General features: G+C 43.2%; 1 protein-coding gene across 5 annotated transcripts in view; it reads left to right on the top strand.

Annotated features, from left to right (window-relative positions):
• The first annotated feature begins 12,719 nt into the window (after positions 1 to 12,719).
• Positions 12,720 to 20,607, top strand: part of PPP3CA (protein phosphatase 3 catalytic subunit alpha) — a 325,951-nt gene continuing 318,063 nt past the window's right edge. For 2 of the 5 annotated variants that reach the window (XM_060654549.3, XM_060654548.3), the window contains exon 1: positions 13,569 to 14,464. In XM_060654549.3, the coding sequence (XP_060510532.1) occupies positions 14,407 to 14,464 (58 nt within the window). In that variant the 5' untranslated portion in view covers positions 13,569 to 14,406. Of the gene's footprint in view, positions 12,939 to 13,568; positions 14,465 to 17,393; positions 17,452 to 19,944; positions 20,004 to 20,607 lie in introns of those variants that run through there. The other 3 variants (XM_060654550.3, XM_060654551.3, XM_060654552.3) reach the window with 3 other exon arrangements.

Here is a 20,607-nt window from a genome sequence, read left to right as displayed (position 1 = left end):
CGATTATAAGTCCTAGCAAATTGTATACTGTGTGTTAAATGTTCTCTATTAAAACATTAGAGTGGCAAATTTAACTTATTTAATTTAGTGGAGAAATATTGGCCAAAGAGTTAATTGGCAAAACCAGTTTCAATTGTGAAACCAATAATTTTAATTAGGCTTTCTGTTGAGGAAAAAAACTCCCAAAACCTGATTTTGTTTTTCAATCATGATAACCATGTAAATAAGCATGCCCACTACATCTCACTTCTGAATTCTAAGTTATATAATAAATACATGGTTTTCGAAGGATAAGGTGACAGGAGCCTACCCATAAGTGTTTTACCTAGATAAAAAGGAATACTTTTCTCCAATATTTTCACTGATGCCTTTCTAGCTTTACTATCTGTGATGCTCCCTCAGCTTCACTTCTCAAACTGTTTCTTTGTTTGGCATCCGAAAGGTTTCACACCTTGGGATAATCACCATACTGATTTCAGATGAATGAGAGGGGCAAGAGTCTGTGAAGAGATGCATGGGAAAGGAGAAGGGGCAGATCATAGGAGATTGCCTGGCACATCGGTTTTAAGAAAAAGGAAATATGAACTTTGAGATTCTGGAAAATGGTTCTCTAAAAAGCGTTCCAGCAAGCCTGGGTGTCTCAGTCAGTTAAGAGTCTAATTCTTGATTTCAGCTCAGGTCAAGATCTCACGGTTTGTGGGATCAAGCCCCAGGTCGGGGGCTCAGAGACAACAATGCAGAGAGAAAGCCTTTCTCTCCCTCTCTCTCTGCCCACCGCCCCCCCGCCCCCATCTCTGTGTCTCAAAATAAATAAATAAAGTTTAAAAAACAGTTCCTACTTGGTAACTTCTGGAAAGCCTTCTTGTATTGGTAGGGTTATACAATTTGCCACCTTAGCCTCTGGGCCACCTCCTACTGGGCCAGATGCCTGGAGGTAGGGAATACCCTCAGGATTTCTCCTAGGCAGAGTCCATATCTCAGAAAATTTGTTACTTTTAGTTTCCTCTTGTTATTTGTTATTCTTTGGTTGCATATAACTAAACTTCAACCCAACCCTGTCAGCACAAAATGGGAAAGAACGATAAGAATACACTGGAGTCTCATGGGCCCTGAGAACCATCATGCAGCGGGGCCTCAGGAACATGGAAGCATCAGGGAATGGAATACTAGCAGTCTTTCTACTGTCTTTCAGCTCTGCTCTTCTCTGCATGCCTAATTTGTATTTCTTTCTCTCTTTCTACAGAAACCCATTCTCTGCTTTCTTGATCTATAGGATAGAATAAAACAGCTGCTGAAAATGCCTTTGTATAAATATGACCTACCTTCCGGAAAAAGACTGAACCCCAAATTCTCCAAATAAATGAATCTGATGGGGGAAGATGGCATCACGTGTCCAATCTTTATCCATAGAACTATGGCCTCATAGTTCATGTAGAATATAGGAATGAATCAGGTTTGAAGTGCAGCTTCTGAACAGATGAAACGGCCAGCATACATTAGGCTGAACACAGGACCTAACCACAAATACCCAGGAGAGATCTCAGTTCTAAGCTGAGTCAACATGTTTCCTGTCTTAGGAATATTTTCACATTCGTCTATCCATAAAGGGACTAAGTGCTATGTTCTGAGACTTAAGAATTTCATACAACAGAAGGGACATTACTGGGGGATTGTAATGGGGTAAGAGTGAAACCATCTGCTCATGAAATCATATCAAACTTATTCCCAAGATGGTAGGCCCATTGTGGAGGTGGGAAAAGGAGACTAATTTGAAGTGGTATAAGAAGACGTAGGGTTTTTCTTTTAATGTTTATTTATTTTTGACACAGAGAGAGAGACAGAGACAGAGACAGAGCATGAGCGGGGGAGGAGCAGAGACAAAGGGAGACACAGAATCCCAAGCAGGCTCCAGGCTCTGAGCTGTCAGCACAGAGCCCCACACAGGGCTCGAACTGACGGACTGCAAGATCACGACCTGAGCTGAAGTTGGACGCTCAAACAACTGAGCCACCCAGGTGCCCCAGGATTTTTTTTTTTTAAACTACATGCATTCAAAGAAGTGATTTGGTTGTTTTCCTAGTACCATCCTTCTATCCACGGGGTTTATAACCCTGACGAGCAGATTCTCTGTTTCCACCCAGATCCTCTCCAAATCTTGCCATTTCCATGTACAACAGCTCCCTGCGTGCTTTCACCAGCATCTCTGTCCCAGGGCTTTCCTCAGACTTCCCTAGCCCTTCCCTGAATGTGAAGAGAGCTGTAAGTACCTAGGAATTCCCATCTCCAAATGATAGAATGTGGCCCGCCAACATTATTGAGGGTAATCTCCTTGCTTAAAGTCAATTGACTGTAGATGTTAACCATGTCTATAAAATACCTTCACAACAACACCTAGACTAGTGTTTGGTTAAGTAACTGGGTATTATAGCCTAATCAGGTTGACACAAAAGACTACCCATCACACTATAGGACTAACAAAGTTAAGAACAGAAAAAAAAAAAAAAAAAAATATATATATATATATATATATATATATATATATATATATATTTGTTTTGCTATATCAGAGCAGTACCAAAACATAGCATTCATAGAAAATTCTTAGCATTTATGCTGTATAATAAATTTGTGTATTATTAAACTGGCTGTATTAACTTTTTATGAAAGGCAGTGACTCATAAAAGAACTTGATATATGTTATATATCTGTATGTAGCTATATTCATGTTTCCAGGTAATCTGCTCACATCTTTAAAAATTAGAAAAAACTTAGCACTTCTAGCTGTGCTTAACACACGTTAAGAAGGCATTTTTTTTTTTCCAGTCTGTATAATATTAGTAACTGTCCATTCTGGCCCAGCGCTGCCTATCTGCAGAGGGAGAAATCAAGCCTTGGCCTAAGGGAGAGCTGGTGAGATGACAAGTGGTATTGATACCAGGAACCTGCTGTGGGACACCAGGCCCAGGGAAGATGTAGTGATACCAAAACCCATCCAAGTGGAGTGAATCCCATTCAGTCCAGTAATAGGCCATGCAACAGGGACAGAAGGAGAGGTTCCATACAAGAAGCAGATCAGGATCCATAGTCATTCAGGAGTACCTTGGTGCCTTAGACAGGAAAAGGGTATGTGCCTGAGTCACTGGGTGTTAAACAGTAGCCTGGAGGGCCCACAGGGTTAGATGGGCTATTTAGAAATGCTGATTGCTATTATTACTCTGTATAAATATTTGATCTCCCTCTAATTTTGGATAGTGGGAGGATCACACACCTCTCTCCCTCTTGAAATTAGATGTGACCAAATGAGGAGTTCAGGCCAACGAAACGTAAGGATAGTCATTTGTGAGTGTCACTTCAGTCAAAATCAGGTGATTGCTGGAGCCCAGGTCCCAGGGCTCTCCTCCCCTGCTGGGTGACTGTGAAAGCACAAGCTGAGAAGGTGTCCCCTGATCCTCTGACAGGAGCAGGCCTGACTGCTGAGTCAGCACAGGGAAAATGGCTGTCCTGAGGGGTGGCTCAGACCTGCCTAGGAAGGATCTCAAACTTTGTTAAGCTGCTGAGATTTTTCAACTTTTACCGCAGCATACCCTGTAACCTGCCCAATGGTGACATGAAAACAGGCATAGAGAATCTTCAATATTAAATAGCTCTAAAACTTACCAAGTCTCCCTAATCAGACTCTCTCTCTCTCTCTCTCTTTACACTTACTGCTTTGGTCTTTTTATTTTGGGCATTGGAGTGCTATAGAGATGACTGGGATGGGCAAGAGTGAGAACATGTTATAGTCAATTTTTGAATGAAGAAAAGGATTTGTGTAAGCACCAGAATCAGAAGGTGTCAACTTTTGAAACTTTACAGAGGGCGTGGACTAAGAATCTCAGCTGCTCTTTATATCTTCTGTATGATTTAGTAATGGGTCTTTGGGTTGTAAGGAACATAACCCTCAAACCAGCTCTAGAAAATAGGGTTTATTATAAGGACGTTGAGAGGTCTCATAAGCCCAGAAAAAAAAAAATTAAAGAACCAGGCCTTAGGAAAGACAAAAGAGAAAACAGATGAAGATTCTCTCTCTCATCCTCTCCCTCCCCTCTGCACCGCTCTCTCCTCCCTTCACCCTTGTGGAATCTGACCCATGGCCCCGCTGGCCTGAATGCCTTCAGCTGTTTATTCACCTTGCACATGAGTCACTTCCTAGTGGGCATCTCAGTCCCGTTCTGTAAGATCTTTCATTCAAATAACCACCACCGATGTTCCTCTGAATATTTAAAAAAATTAAGTTTATTAATATATTTTGAAAAAAAGTTTATTTTGAGAGAGACAGAGCACAGCATGAGCAGGGGAGGGGCAGAGAGAGAAGGAGAGAGAGTATCCCAAGCAGGCTCTGAGCTGTCAGTACACAGAGCCGGACGTGGGGTTCCATGTCACCAACCGTGATATCATGACCTGTGCTATAATCAAGAGTTGAATGCTTAACCGACTGAGCTACCCAGGCGACCCCTCTGAATTTCTAAGTCAGGCTCTTCCCAGAGGGTACCTGATGAGCCTAGCTCCCTTTTCCAGATTGGGTTTGGAAGTTGAAGATCACTGGTCCTTAGGTATCTTCTAGTTAGATGTTCAACCACCCTGGTTCAATCTTCTGCGATGGCAGCAGGTGAACCTGTGACCTGATGATCAGTCAGCTCCTTTAGGGGACAGGTACCCTAAAACATATCTAGCATGATTTCCCCAACTGTCTAGATTTCTTAGGCTGGGCATCAGAGACAGCCTGAAAGAGAGAGAGAAAAAAAAAACTCTTTTGAGGGACTCACAGTTTCTAAACAACCATAACTGACACCCTGCTCATTTCCTCCCTGAGAATTGCTAATGTCTGGCCTGACTTATCACCAGGGAATAGCTTAGATGTTGCAAACAATAGAACTCCTTGTGTATTTGGAGAAAGAGGAGATATGAGTAATACTGTGCCCTCCCCTGGACTTACACACATAATTATTCTTACAGTGGGGACATGTGAGAGGCACACCTCATGCTAACACTAAACTCCTGAATTCCCATTTCATTTCTCATCCTCAAGGCCTGAGTCCTCCCTTTTTACTCTACGAAAGTTGATTTTGTAGCTTAAAAAATTATCTAAACGTGAATTTTCATGTTTTCCTACAAATGCTTTGAAAAAATGCTTATCTCTTTTTCTCTCCTGTTTTATGGAGATATAATTGACATAGAACATTGTATAAATTTAAGGTGAACAACACAATTTGATATATGTATCTGTTGCAAAATGATTACCACAATAAGATTAGCGTCCATCATCTCACAAAGTTCTAGTTTTTTCTTTGCGATTAGAACTTTTGAGATATACTTTCTTAGTAACTTTCAAATATTCAATACAGTATTGTTAACTATACTTAGGTGGTGTACATTACAACCCCAGCACTTATTTATCTTACAGTTGAAAGTCTATACCTTTTGACCACCTTACCTAATTCCCGCCCCTCCCCACGGAAATACTTATTTCAACTATTGAGAAAATCAGAAAAACTAAGCTGGGGTAGCGTTGTAAATATTCATTTTTGAATATATGAATATTGAATATTGAATTGGAATATTTTGAATATTGAAATATTCATTCATTTATAAAAATATTCATTTTTCCAACAAACATTTATTAAGCATCTCGTATGTGCTAGACATGACAGGCACGAGAGATTCAAATGGCAGTAAGACAAAGTCCCTGCGCTCAAGGATCATATTGTCTAGTTGCAGAAAGACAAATCACACACCTAGCACACCCACACATGTAAGGTCAAGTAATTATAAACAGGAAAAAGGAGCTAAATCAGCGTGGAGAGACAGAGAATGATGAGGTCCTATTTTAGATGGTTATAAACTGCCTTGCTACAAAAACCAGCGAGCTCCCCTTTTCTCAAAACCAATAACCAGTCCTCAGTTGTCATTTTACTAAACCCATCGGCATTATGGACACAATTCATTCCATTTGTTTGACCTCACAAACACCACCTTTCTCCCTCAGAAGTGGCTCCTTTCCATCGGCTGGCTTTACTGGTCCCTCCTTTTCGTCCTATCCCCTAACCGAAATAAAGTAATGGTAAGATGCCATGACTTCCATTTTTATGCATCATCAGCCTGGCTCTCTCCTCTTGGTATCTGACTGAAGTATATGTCCAAGTCTCCACATGTCTTTTCCACCTCCACGTATAATATGCATCTCAAAGTTAACATATCTAAAGCTAGTTTTACCTCTCCACAAAGCACGCTCTCCATTTCCAGTGTTCCTTTTCTCAGTAAAAGGTAACTCCCGTCTCCCATTTGCTCAGACCTAAACCCTTAGAATGCTTGGCTCTTTTTTATTTCCCCACATCCTCTATTGAATCCAACAGCAAATATGTGTTAACTTGTTGAAAATCTACTTTTGAAATATATATGGAATTAGATACTCCTCACCACTTCTAACTGTAATCAAACCACTTTATTTCTAGCCTAGATTAGGACAACAGTCCTTATGTGGTATTCACATTTCCGCTGCTACTCCCTTCCTACCACTACATCCAGAGTCAGTTCTTATAAAACACTGACAATTCAAGCTTAAATCATATCATGTATCACTTTGGCAACAAATACTTTTCCATCTCACCAGAGTCATATTCAGAATCTTTTCTACGGTCTACATGGTCCTACATGATCTGACCTGACATCATCTTTCTGACCTCATCTTGTATTACTTTCACTATTTTACTGTGCTCTAGCTACACTGGCCTCCTTTGACATTTCTTTAAAAATGTCAGACTCTTACTTCAGGGCCTTTGCACATGCTATTCCTTTACCTGGAACAGTCTTTCTCCAGAGGGCTGCATAAAAATTGCCACCAGTTCATTTGAATCTCTGTTGAAATATCGCCTTCTCAGAGAGGTCTCCCCAAATGATCTGCCTACAACAGTGAGTAGCATCCCTTCATCTATCACTTCTTCCAGTGCCCTTGCCACTGTATATTATTTTTATGTTTTATCTCTTCGTCCACCTATGTGGACCTATGCAACATGTTATGTGGGCATAATTGTTTCTCATTGTTTCCTTTTATCATCCATCTCTCTTCATTAGAATGTAAGGTTTATGAAGGGAGAGACTTTTTTTTTCATATTATAGCCCCAATGCCTGATATGCGTAACTATTCAAAAAAGGCCTATTGAATATATGCTTTCCAATAATCATAAATATTAACAGAGTAAAACCTCACTGACTACAAACAATAGAAAGATGACTAGTCTAAGCACAACATTCTTTTTTCTAATAGAATACTTACCTGCAACTTCATGAATTTTTCATCAATAATGGGCAAAACTTACTTCCAGTAAAGTTAAGTTTCTGCCAGTTTTGATGAGTGAATCTCATTTCTAATTACTATATTTATTTTTTATATGCAAATGTGCTTTTAAAGGGCTTGATGAACTTTGTTCTAAATTGATTTATCAAGTCTCCTACAATTGGTAGTAGCTTTAATTTGATTACTAAACCTTTTGCTGTTATTGTTGGCATTGTTCTCAAAGCACTTCAAATATAAACTTCAGCTCGTTTCAGGTCAAAAACTGAAAATCTGAGTGTAGAAAAGCCATATTATATAAAGTTTTATGGCATGAATTTTTCTTGGATTTTCAATAGAATAGCACACATATATCTATTTTCAACGTAAACATTTATGATTTGGCACCATTAACTTGTTCATAATTTTAAAATGAATAATAAAATTAGAATTTCAACTATCTAGGAGAAAGGGCAAATAAGATTTCTTTCCAGGATATATGGATATATGTAGATAGATAGATATACATACACACATACACACACACACACACACACACATATATGTATATTAGTAATATTGAAATATCCTTAAAAGCAGATACTGTGGTATTAAGCCTAGAGCTTTACATAAGAGATGCCAATACATTTTTAATGTTTATTTATTTTTGAGAGACAGAGAGAGAGAGAGAGAGAGACAGAGACAGAGATACAGTGTGAGTGGAGGAGGGCAGATAGAGAGGGAAACACAGAAACTGAAGCAGGCTCCAGGCTCCAAGCTATCAGCACAGAGCCTGATGCGGGGCTCAAACTCACGAACTGCGAGATCATAACCTGAGCCCAAGTTGGACGCTTAACCGACTGAGCAACCCAGGTGCCTCAAGATGCCAATACATTTTTAAATTTCACTCAACAAAGTTTGTACCTAGAACTCGGATATGAGATTAAGATACAAATATAAATCAAACAAATAGGAATATATGTTTATTAAATCCACATGAATATGATCACCTGAAGTCTTGCCAAATTTTGGGTAAAATTTATCCTCTGTATATTAAACTTAGCATATAATTCCATAAGTTGAATTTTGGTCCCTAAAAGAAAAAAAATAAATTTATTCCTAATACATTTGGCATAACAATTTTTTTTATGTTCTTAGAGAAATAACTTTTCTAAAATGAGTAAAATTGCCTTCTGAAAAATATGAGGCTCAACAAAATTTCAAGAGCAATCCAAAAGATAAATAATAAAAGCCCTTCTGGTTTAAACCTCAAATAAAATCCACATTGAATAATATATTTTGTAGAGCCTCTGTGGTGAAGAGGGTAGAAGTTCACGTGTTAGAAGTGAACGTCAGAGGAATTAGCTTTACAATCATAAATCAAATTCTCATACACATTCATGGCCCCACCAAGACTGGTTGTCTACTCTGCAAGTTCTCCAGTGATATGCTCCGGCAATGCAGGTGAGAATAGGTCAGACGTAACTGCTGTGGACCATCAATTACTCAGAAAAAAAAAGTGCATGCCTCAGAAGAGTCAAAACCAGAAGTTATTATGCAGCTCTTAATGTCAAAATGATAGTTGGGGCGCCTGGGTGGCGCAGTCGGTTAAGCGTCCGACTTCAGCCAGGTCACGATCTCGCGGTCCGTGAGTTCGAGCCCCGCGTCAGGCTCTGGGCTGATGGCTCGGAGCCTGGAGCCTGTTTCCGATTCTGTGTCTCCCTCTCTCTCTGCCCCTCCCCCGTTCATGCTCTGTCTCTCTCTGTCCCAAAAATAAAAAAAAAACAAAAAACAAAAAAAACGTTGAAAAAAAAAAATGATAGTAGAACCAAAGGAAAGTTTACATTTTCAAAAGCAGGTTATTCTCCAGGTGCCTAGGTGGCTCAGTTGGTTAAGAAGCCGGCTTTGGCTCCGGTTGTAATCTCGTGGTTCATGGGTTCCAGCCTCGTGTTGGGCTCTGTGCTAAGAGCTTGGGGCCTGGAACCTGCTTCAATTCTGTGTCTCCCTCTTGCTCTCTGCCCCTTCCCCGCTCTTTCTCTCTCTCTCAAAAATAAATGGTTATTCTCAAAACAGGATGTAAAATACAACATCTTAATTACTTATCTTCGAAACAAAAAAGCCTCTAAATCTAGCAGAACACTTAATAGTAAACTAAAATATTGTTCATTTACTATGATTTGGACCAATGGAGGTAAGCTGTGGCATGGAGCACTTGAATGCATAGATCACTCCAAATCTTCAGTATTTTTTTCCAAACATACTTATCTTCATAATTAATTTAGATGAAGTGACTAGTAAAATTTGTTTGAGTTCTCCAACAGCGAGAGGAAGTAGCACCTTAGACCTAAATGTTTACAATCTGTGTACAATTCTTATAAGACTCTGAGATCCTTGAATGAAGGGACTAAATCTTGGAGTTCTTACATGTTTTCAAAAAAAAAATTAAGTTTATTTTTATTTTTGAGAGAGACAGTGTGAGTGGGGGAGGGGCAGAGAGAGAGGGAGACAGAATCTGAAGCAGGCTCCAGGGTCTGAGCTGTCAGCATAGAGCCCCATGCAGGGCTTGAACTTAGGAACCACAAGATCATGACCTGAGCCAAAGCTGGCCGCTTAACCGACTGAGACACCCAGGATCCTCTCTTCATAGATTTTTGAATCACCTTGCACGGTACCTTGCACAGGTGTTCAAAACACAACTGGTAAATGAATAATTCACTCACAAAAAATAAAATTTTGATGTTCATGTGTTGAAAGAAATAAGGCTACTTTTGGTATTCTGTTAGTGCTGTTACAGAGCAGACACACGATGATTCTGGATTTTACTTTTTGAGCTAACATAATAAATAACTCTGTGTATTAATTTGGTAATACTAGTTGCCCTAACAAACATATCTTCAAATTTCAATGGAGCAACACACTAAAAATTTATTTCTTCTTTATGCAAAGTCTAAAACAGATTTTCCCTGTAGGTGGGCAGATTTCCTCTATGTGGTAATTTGGGCATTTAGCACTTTCCATTTTGAGTTATGCCTTCCCCTGTGCCCTAGAAGTCTCTGCATTCAGCTAAAGGATGGGAACTCATAGGCTCTGAAGAATGTATAACTGCCACTTAACTGCCTTGGCCTGAAACTGATGAAACACTTCAGTCCACAATGCCTTGGCCAGAGCTAGTCACATGCACCCATTTAGACGCACACAAATGCAGGCCAGGAAATGGAATCTCACCGGGGCACATGGTTCTCAGAGAGTATACTGGGAAGGAAGGGGAAATACAGGTTTTTAGCAGACTGCAAGTTGTTTTCTGCCAGGATGGTTCCCCCCTTGCCCCCCACCTTTTTTTCTCTGTTCTCTTCATAAGCAAAGGACATGGTTTATAGTAACTTTGGGAAAATGAATTGCAGTAACTTCTTGAAAATGTAAATTCCAAGTGTAAGGTAATTTTATGAAAGTGGTAACATAATCAAGGACTGCTTGGAGAGTCTAACAGGATAAAAAAATGGCAGCAGATTGTAGGACATCTGAAAACATATCTGAATACAAAGGATGATTTTGGCAGGGCTCCTGGGTGGCTCAGTCAGTTAAGTGTCCCATTCTTGATTTCGGCTCAAGTCATGGTCTCATGGGTTCGTGTGATTGAGCCCAGCATCAGGCTCTGTGATGACAGTGTGGAGCCTGCTTGGGATTCTCTCACTCTCTCTCTCTGCTCTCCCCCTGCCCCACACCTCAACATAAATAAACGCTAAAACACAAACAAACAAACAAACAAAGAGATGATTTGGCTATACCAGTATGCCAGATATGCAGACATAACTAGTCCCTAATTTCTGCTGTCTAGTTTTCCTTCGAGTAGGGTCCAATTTTGTCTAAGAAGATGTGTTTGTGTCGCAACAGTATGGACCATACACGTGCATTAAAGGTGTCCGATGATAGTAACATGTGTTGTAAAGGGATTATGATTCATAACTTTTTTTTCCCACACATACCTCAGCTAGGAGGTGTCCCAAACTTGTAGCGGACTGAAGGGTGTGCCTCAAAGGTGTGCCTTTATTTCCTGTCTGTATCATAAAACTTCTCTATTGATGCTGACATTTTAAGCCTTCTGATCTTGGTTCAAGGTGTTTTTCCTAAACCTGAAACGTGTCCAAATAGCAGTGGGAACTGCCTGTTTATTTGCGACATGTGGGAGAAAACATTGTGGCCTTGGAAGTGAGCATCCTTGGACATGATTTCCTGGTCTTTCCTCAGGCAGGCCCTCTTCTTCACCCATAGGTCTTGGCGTCCCTGCCTCACTCTGTGCCATCTGGCCAGGAACCAACTTCCCAAATCTGCCTTAGCAACTGGCTCTGCCAGGGCTCAGGAGACTGTTTTCAGTAACCACTTCCTGAGGCGATACAGTGGCCTTTCAGAGCTCATATTTTTATGACAGTTCTACTAGACTCTAGGCTTTATTGAGGGCAAGGACCATTTTCCAGTAACTGCCCCTCCCCCCTCCTCTCCACCCCCCCCCCCCCCCACAAATAACCTACCATAGTGTCTGGTGTATATAAAAGGAACACAATACATATTTATTGAACGTACTGTCTGCCTAATTACCACACACTATGCTGGGGGTGTGAATTGGGCAGCAGAATCTTGGAGCCAGTGGCAGCCTCCCTGAGTAGGGTGGACACACCCTGCATGGTCTCCATTTGCTAGAAGGCCCACACCGAGGCTTCCCTGCCTTTTAGGGTGAGTTCCTATTCCTTGCAGGCAGCACGCTCAAGGCATACTCTGGTGCCATCAGTCAAGTTCTCCAACTTCCTTTCGGGTTTGAACTCGAAATCTAATCCCTGCTACCCAAACACTTCTGGCTCCATCTCCTAGCTCCCTAAATCTTTTATTAGGCCTTTTACTGGGCTTATGGTCGAATCCAGGAAATAGGAAAAACCTGATATTGAAGGAATTTAGAAACGAAACAGGAAGAATCGAGGGTGAGAAATTTACTCAGCTCTCTTCGTTATCGACGAAGAAGCATGCTCCAATCTTGCCAGGTTGGTCAGAGAGAGGGGCTGTGAGCGGAGGTGACCTTCTGGCAGAGGGAGATGATCTCCTCATTCTGTGGTGCGGCAGACAGGTCAGAAAGGAGCTGTCGGGGCATTGTCGTTCTCTGTCCTCCTGCACCTAGTGTTCCCTTCTTTACTCTCCTTCCAACCAAAGGGACCAGTGTGGGGATCCGCCTTGGGCTTCAGGGCCCTGCACACACCTAGCGCACCAAGTGGACGTCGGATGATTGGAGATGTGCTGCCACCAGTCCCGACTAGTGGCTGCGTGCGCGCGTGAACAGGGAAAAGGCGACCCTCTCCAGTGTGTCTCCTGCCCATCATTTGTCTCTGGAGATTGGCAGGGCGGCCCCGGGTGACTCAGAGTTGCCCGGGGTCGCTTGGACTCCCGTCCCCAATCTCCTTGGCTAGCGCGTCCCACACACTCGGCCACCTCCCTGGCGCGACGCTGAGAAGCGGCCCCTTTCTCAGAAGGTGTGGATGCGTGTGTATGTGTGGGGAAACGTTAATAACCAGCACATCGCGCATCAAAAAGCCCCAATAGCAAAATGCACCGTACACCCATCACAGCCGGAGCCCGTCTCCCCAAGGTAAGTTGTTTATTCGTCGCCGTTTTGGCGATTCTCCCTGGACAGCTGCTGCAGCGACAGCGACAGCAGCTGTGCCGCGGGCCCCGAGCTCCCCGCGCTCTTCCTTCCTCCGCCCTCTTTCGGTGCTCCTCACCCCCACCCTCTTCCCTCCTCTCCCTGCCTCCCCCCTTCTTGCCCTCTCTCGGGCCACGCACACACCCGGAGACACCCTCCGCACTTGGCTACTCACACTGCGGCTTAACCCAGCCGACTAGGCACAGTTGCCAAAGCTGCGCGGGGGAGTGTGCGGGGTCCAGGGCAGAAGCCACACCGGGCTGAGGGTGGCAGGGTAGAGCCCCGCTCCTCCCTGCCGCGACCCCCTGCCCATTCTCCTTCCCTAGTCTCGGCCTGCCGGCAACAGTGACACCTGAGCGGTGACTGGGCGGCGGAGGCGGCAGGCCCACTGGACTGGCAGCTGGGAGAAAACAGAGAGGGGGGCGGGGACGGCGAGGAGGAGCGGGAGGAGGGCCGAACGACGAGGGCGCGACCTAGCAGAAACTGACGCGCGCGCCAGCCAATGGGCGCCCGCAGCTTCGACGTCGGGGCGGGGAGCGGGGGGCTGGCTCCGCAGGGAGGTGGAGGCTGCCGGGGCGCTGGAGGCGGGGGCCGGGAGGAGGAAGGGGAGGAGGCGGAGGCGGGCGCGGTGGCGGCGGCGGCGGCGGAGGAGGAGGAGGGTAGGGTGCGCCCGGGACTGTGTCTGCCGAGCTCCGCGGCTGTGCCTGTGTGAGTGAAGGAGCGGCGCGGGGAGGCAGAGGCGAACGCGGGCGAGCGCAGCGGCGGGACGTCTCCGGCGGCTGCGGGGCCAGCGGCGGCGCTTGGTGTGGGGAAGCAGCGGCGGCGGCAGCAGCAGCAGCGGCGGCCGCCTCTCCGCCGCCGGGGACGCCGAGGCACGGCTGGTGGCACTGACATCGGCGGCCCTGCCTCTTCTGTCTCGCCCCCGGCCCTCCCCATGTGATCGGTCTTAATCCCGGCGGAGTGCGCGCGTGGGGCTTCATTCCGCGGTGCCGGGTCTCCTTGCCGGGGTGGGTGCTCCTGTGTGCGCTTCTCCTCCCCATCCCCCTTCCCCCAAGAATAAAAGAAGAACCAAGAGGCGTGCTTAGAAAATAAATAAATAACCACCACACACGCGCAGCCCGGAGCGGAGTCGGCGAGGCTGGCGGCGGCGGCGGAGGAGGAGTGAAGGCGGCGGCGGCGAAGGAGGAGGAGGAGGTGGAGGAGGAGGAGGAGGAGGTGGAGGAGGAGGAGGAGGAGGAGGAGGGACGCGCGAGAAGGCAGTAACTTTAAAGCCAGCTCAGAAGCCCAGACCTCCAGCCGAGCGGTTTGCAGCGCGGCGGCGGCGGCGGCGGCGTTCAGTGTCTGGCCCGCCGGTCCGGTCGGGGTGTGCAGTAGGACGGACGAGCAGCGCGTCGCTGTCCCCCGGGGGCTGGAGATGTCCGAGCCCAAGGCAATTGATCCCAAGTTGTCGACGACCGACAGGGTGGTGAAAGGTAAGCGGCGCGCCGCGGTCGCCCCGGTGCACCGTGTGCCGCAGGAACCCTCACGGCTCGCCTCCCCTCCCCCCGCCCCCGGTTCTCTCCTTGCTCCAGCCACGGACCTTCTAGGATATTGTGCAACCCTCGAACCCCCCCTCCTTTGCGCGCCTTCCCCCCAAGCCTCCCACCCAGCCCCACTTGGGGCATTTTTATTTACGGGGGCGTCAGTTGGCAAATGGCTGAGCCGCGGGGAGGCGGCGGCGGCGGGGGTGGCGGTGGCGGGAGGGGGCGCCCGGGGGGTGGTTGCTGGCAGGGTGTAGCTGCTGTGACAGAAATAGGAAGTGGGTGGCTGCTCGCAGGCTTGCATGGGATCGGGTTTATGATTTTCTTTTGCAGAGGGAGGGGTGATTTATGGCTTTTAAAAAATTAATATGGCATTTTTATGTGGCCGTGGCTTTCCACCGACTGCCTCGCTCGGGCTGGGTTCTCTCGGAGCTCCATTGCAGCAATTCCCTCCGCGCCCCCTCCCCCTCCCCCTGAAAGGGCCTGCACAGGACTCGCGAGAGAGCGGGAGAGCGTGGGGGGAGCCCGGCGCTTCCTTCCGCGCGGGGCGGGGGCGGCCGCAGGCGGAGGGGGTGGCCGAGGGGACGCGCGGGGGCCGCGGGAGGCGGGGAACGACCCGAGAGTCCCGCCGCGCCGCCCCGGGATTCCCCCGCAGGCCCTGAGAAAGACACGAAAAGCAGTTCTCCAACCTCCCTCGCCACCGGAGCCTTCCTTCCCCCGCCGACCTGTCAGTGCTCTTGAATGGTTCCCCGCTGGAGCACACCTCCCTGGTGGTAACCTCACCCGGCTCGCTTCTTCCGTGCCCCTGGCACCCCCTTGTTAACGGGCCATTTGATTCCTGTTATTGCCTCTTCTCCCCTGCCCCGGGATCGTATACTCCTTGCCCTGAGGTTCCTGGCGTAGAGAAGCGGGGATGCGTGGGGTGAGGAAGGGGACAGGCAGTGGTCTTTCTTGCCCGGGAAAATCCGCCGTCCTCGTTGTGTTCCGTGGTGGAGTTGGGGAGGAACCATCCTACAAATCCTGGAAGGATGGGACAACAGAGCAGATCCTCCAGGATTAAGTAGTATCCCTCGTTCCTAGGGTTAGGACCCGGAGCAAAGCAGGGATGGGGTAGGGGCTAGGCACGGAACGGGCCTTAGAAATTGCAAATAGCACTGGCTGGTGTGGAGTGTGTGTGTGTGTGCGCGCGCGCGCGCGGGGTGTGTGTGTGTGTGTGTGTGTGTGTGTGTGTGTGGTGTATAGAACTGAGATAGTATCTAATGTGGCCATGCAAGTTGAGTGCAAGGCAATAAAGTCATTGGTCCCATGAGCACTTAGGTGAAGTAACTCCGCAGCCTTAAGACCATGATACAGAAGTCCTTCTGGGGCGACAGAACTGTTCATTGCTCCATTCACATTTGCTCAGTTGTTAAAGTTGTGTGTATGTGTGTGTGCGTGGTGATGGGGGAGGGGGATTGTTTTCTCTTTTTTTAAAAAAAGAGAATAAAATATCTTTTCTTGTTTTGATTATATTAGAATCATTCCTACTTGAATGCAGTATTCATAGACTCATCAAAGTAAGGAGGAAATACCTTTGCAAAAAATGACTCGAAGTAGGACTACAGATGAACAACTGTTCTCTCTGCAGTAATGGCTCCTCATGTAAACAGTGAATTCAAATCGATTCCAAAAAACTATGCTTTGTATTAAGGGTTATTGTTGACATTTTCAAAAATTAAAACCTTTTGCTGAAATATTGGAGAATAACAAATATCTCCCTAATGTGTGATGTTTAGGTGTAACTCCAGTGTATGTTAAGATTGCCTGTTTTCAAAACAGTGTAAAGCTTACAATTAAAGTGCTAGCAGTAAATGTGTCAACAATTAAAAGTCAGTCATATGTGCATACATAACTTCAGGTTCCCTGTTTTAAATCACAAAGTGTGGGTTCTCTGTGTAAATGTAAAATTGTCATGGAGAGAAGAATGTAGAATTGTCTATACATTCTGGCTTGATGTCTTTACCAATTAATGTGAAAGAGTCCATTCAGCCATTCTATGCCTATTTGGTCTTGCTTTTTTCCAATGCTATATTGTAATGTTTTTATAGATGAGTCTTCATTGTAAGTACACAAATTCTCCTTAATTCCAAAAAAAATGGTTTACATATTTTTGTAGAGCTAAAATGCACACGTGGTTAATATAGGAAAATAGGAAAGTCTCAAAATAGGGAAAGGTAATTTTGTATTTGTTTTTATAGGGATCTTGATGTGAAATTTTAAATGTGAAATTTTGTTTATAGAAAAAAAACTTTTATTGATGAATCCTGATTTTAAGGTGGGCATGTTATTTTTCTTATGCTTTCTTATAGACTTTATATTGTTGGCTTTTTAAAAGGCATTATTGAATGTTGGATCAACATTTGGTCACATATATGATTTTTATAACTGATTATTTTGAAATGGTAATCTGTTTTGATTACCAGTTCTCTAACAGATAGCATTTCCCTACGTATATACATGCTTAGTGAGTAGAAAGTACATGAATGATGAATGGAAAATAGAGACCAAATGATTTTTCAGGTTTACAAAATTAGGTAAGACATAGTTCATGGAACCATGACTTTAAATTTTGCTAGAACTTCATCTCAGTAGTCTGACAGGATTCTTTAATGTAGGAAAGGGGTTATCCTCGAGGAAATTTTTGTGCTCCTCAAACTTCCTCTTCTTTTACAATACAGATAGTAATATTTGGTTGCATATAGAAATAAGAAGTATTTGGATCATTATTACCATGGCATGCCATGGTGTTTGTTTACAGTTATCTGCATTAGTGTGATCTGGCTTTTGTTGTATAACAAATTGCTGTTTACAAATAAAGCTGTGCTTGTGGTTTTGTTTGTAGTAATACCATGATGTGACGGCTTTCTTGATTTGTACTTCCAGAATGCAGCTTTAGAAAGGTAGGTTGAGTTTAAGTCTCAACTAACTATGCGATGTTTCAGGTTTGTAGCATCTTCTAGAGTGTGTTCAGAGCCCTGATCAGTTTTCCAGATCTTAAAAATGAAAAAATGGCAGCACTGGAGATGAGAAGCATTTATTTAGATTACCTCAAAAAAATTTACTTCTCATTTAGCAAAACTGGTGCTGTTTCAATTTGACTGTTCTTGGATAAAAACAATGGAAAACATAAAAAAAAAAAAAAAAAACCTCATAGAAAAGATCTTGGGATTGCCATTTGTTGGAAATCGGAGTAATTTGACCCGTTTACTGTTTTACATTTTTTTAAGAAAACAAAATATATGCGTAACTGTATGGCAAAAGATGGAGGGCAGTAAATAGAAGAATAACTACTCTCCCTTCTTTCCCCCAACACACCACATAGTCTGGTTTTTCTCTGCAGTGGTGCTCCACAGGCCTGGTTCCAAACTCTGGCTTCTTTTTATTTCTCCTTGCCCGTCCCTGCCTTTGACTCCGTGTCTAGCCCTAACACTCCCTCCTGGCTTTGGAACTTAGCTATTTGGAAGTCATACACTTGGAGGAAATGAAATTGTATTTAATGAGTACCTTGCTTTGTTACTTCTTTTTCCCTTCCCTTTGTTCCCATCTCCAAGTATTTTCTAATGAGGTATTTCTTACCTTAACCCGAACTGATTTTAATAGTAGAAATTCCAGATAGCATGGCAGGTTGATGGGGAGTAAATGCCTGGGAAGAGTTTTGGGGGTTTTCTCAAAAACTGTAGGTAGGGAATTTGTGCTTTGTGTCTGTCAGGTTGCTTTTGGCTGTGGGGAATGCAAAACAAAACAAAACAAGCTGTTTTTCTTTGTATTGTCAGCTTATATACTGTTTGTGAAGACAAAATACACACAGGGAAATTCTGGAAGGATATCTAAGATCATATAAGCAAGAAGCTGGTAGCTAAGCAAAATATTAAGTAAACAAAGATTCAAGCCGCCAGTGTTTCTAGCTGAATGAGATGGTAATATTGCTTAAAAAGAACATCAAGCTATGCTACATCAGTAATCATGATCATGTTTGGATTTTGAAGCAAAGTATTAAATAATGCCATTTCTTTGTGGTGTGTCAAGAGGAGCTCATTGTGAATTTATTTTACTTAGATTGACCATCTATTCTATAGTATAGTATATTCTATCTATCTGGTTTTCCATTTGAGTGCAGTAAGACCTCATTAATTCAGTGTCGTTAACTGAAACTATGATTAAGCATTAGTGTTTGGTGGCTGAAGTCTCCATCAGCAATGGATGTGAAGAAAGGGTCTGCTAATCTAATTAATAATATAAACAACACGGTTTGGGCATGGTTAATATACTTAACAGAACAGATTCTTTTCGGGATGTAGTGAGTAGCATGTAAATTAATGCTATTAATTACAAATTAGATCTGTTCGTTAGTGTTTTCTTTCAGGATTTCTACTATAAAGTAAATGTAACAAAACATTATTTTCAAAACATTTTGTAAACTAACACAAAAGCCTTAGGCAACAATTGAGACTGTGATTCAGGGAACTTCCAATGATTCTAAAATGCCATCGAATAGGAAATTAACATTTAGAAAAGAATATTTTTTTGGAAACTGGGGGAAAGAACCTGTACTTTAAATGAGCAATCTATTTTAAGACATCCAGTTAAAATGTGAAAAAAGTAACAGCTTAGAATCTAGTTAGTTTTACATTTGTTTATGTTAGTTTAAAAACATGCCTTTTTATGTCTACTTCATTTTTTAAATCTGTTCATTTCCATAAATATGACCTGTTTTATTTATAATTTTAAAAATATGAAATATGACTTTGATGTACGTTTATAATTTTTATAATTGGTCTCTCATGCTTTTCCTTATCTTTTCTGTGTCAGCCATGTGTAAAGTTGGAACTAATTACGAAACCAAATAAAGAGTCCATTTAGAGTGACCTCATTGGAAAACAGCATTTTTCTAGACATACTCTCCTTTTAGCAAATCCAGTTAATTTACTGTTTTGAAAGTTTTGTGAAAATATTGGACACTCCTGAACTATAGGGAATGATGATGATTCACGATCTGGAACTTTGGTAAATACTAAAAAATCATTTTGTCATTTTTTTTAGCAACTTTGTGGTGTAGCATTCTCTTGATATTCAAGAGAGAGACAGTGAGATTTTGAATTCCAACTTTCTACAATTCCACTGTAATGTATTGTAAGTCACAGGTTTTTTCCTCATTTGTAAAATTGTACTCACCCCTCACTTCTGGGAACCAGAGGATCCTCAAATGGAATTTGAGGTCACACTGGGTCCACTTGCCTGGGAATGGCAATTCAGTCACTGCTGACACAGAATTACAAATGACAATGTGTTAATGTATTTTCAGGGTCACTCAAGAATAGTCAGAACAATTAATATTGAAGTCTGTGAATGCCTTGGGTCTACAACAGTAGCTTATGGTGGCATTTATTTTATAGTTGAAGAAATGGAGACAGAATAGATAGCATGGTCGGTCACAGGTGGGACTAGAATGCAGGTAAGTGTAAGCAAATTCTTTCCTTTAGCAAAGATGTTCTTTTGTCTTGAAAACCTGTTTGACAGTGTCACTTCTTTTGGTATATTTAAGATGTCACATAGTATTTCAAACTTTGCTTTACTGAATTACTAGCTGTATAAAATAGTTTCAATAGGAGAGGGAGCTTTTATATCTCTGTATTTAGCAGAATAAACATTCTGACGATAGATATTATAATCTGGTTTGATCTTGGCATGAGGTTTACTAAAGGAAAATTGTTAAACGTTATTCTCTATTCAGGTAAATGTATACACAGAAACAGAAATAGCATATTCTCCTACTAAAACATTTATTGACATTTATTTTGAAGGTTGTTATCATAAGCCTCTTTGAACTACAGATAATGGCCGATACAGTTGGTCTGGTTTGAGGATTTTACGAATTTCTAGAGAAAGCTCAAGCAAAACCAACAACCAGTGCTTCGTAGGTGTTTCACTCCTTTTTAAAAAATAGTCATCAGGTGGGAATGTCGGCACTGACACACGGTTTCAGTTTGTAAACTAAGTCTTTAGTAATCTTGACATTTTCAGCATTATTAACTCATTTTACCGTATTTTCATCTTCT

The sequence above is a fragment of the Panthera onca genome, chromosome B1 (assembly GCF_046562875.1).
Source record: "Panthera onca isolate mPanOnc1 chromosome B1, mPanOnc1 haplotype 2, whole genome shotgun sequence".
Taxonomy (NCBI): domain Eukaryota; kingdom Metazoa; phylum Chordata; class Mammalia; order Carnivora; family Felidae; genus Panthera; species Panthera onca.
Note: the sequence above shows the minus strand (reverse complement) of the source record. Positions and strands in the feature narration are given on the sequence as shown.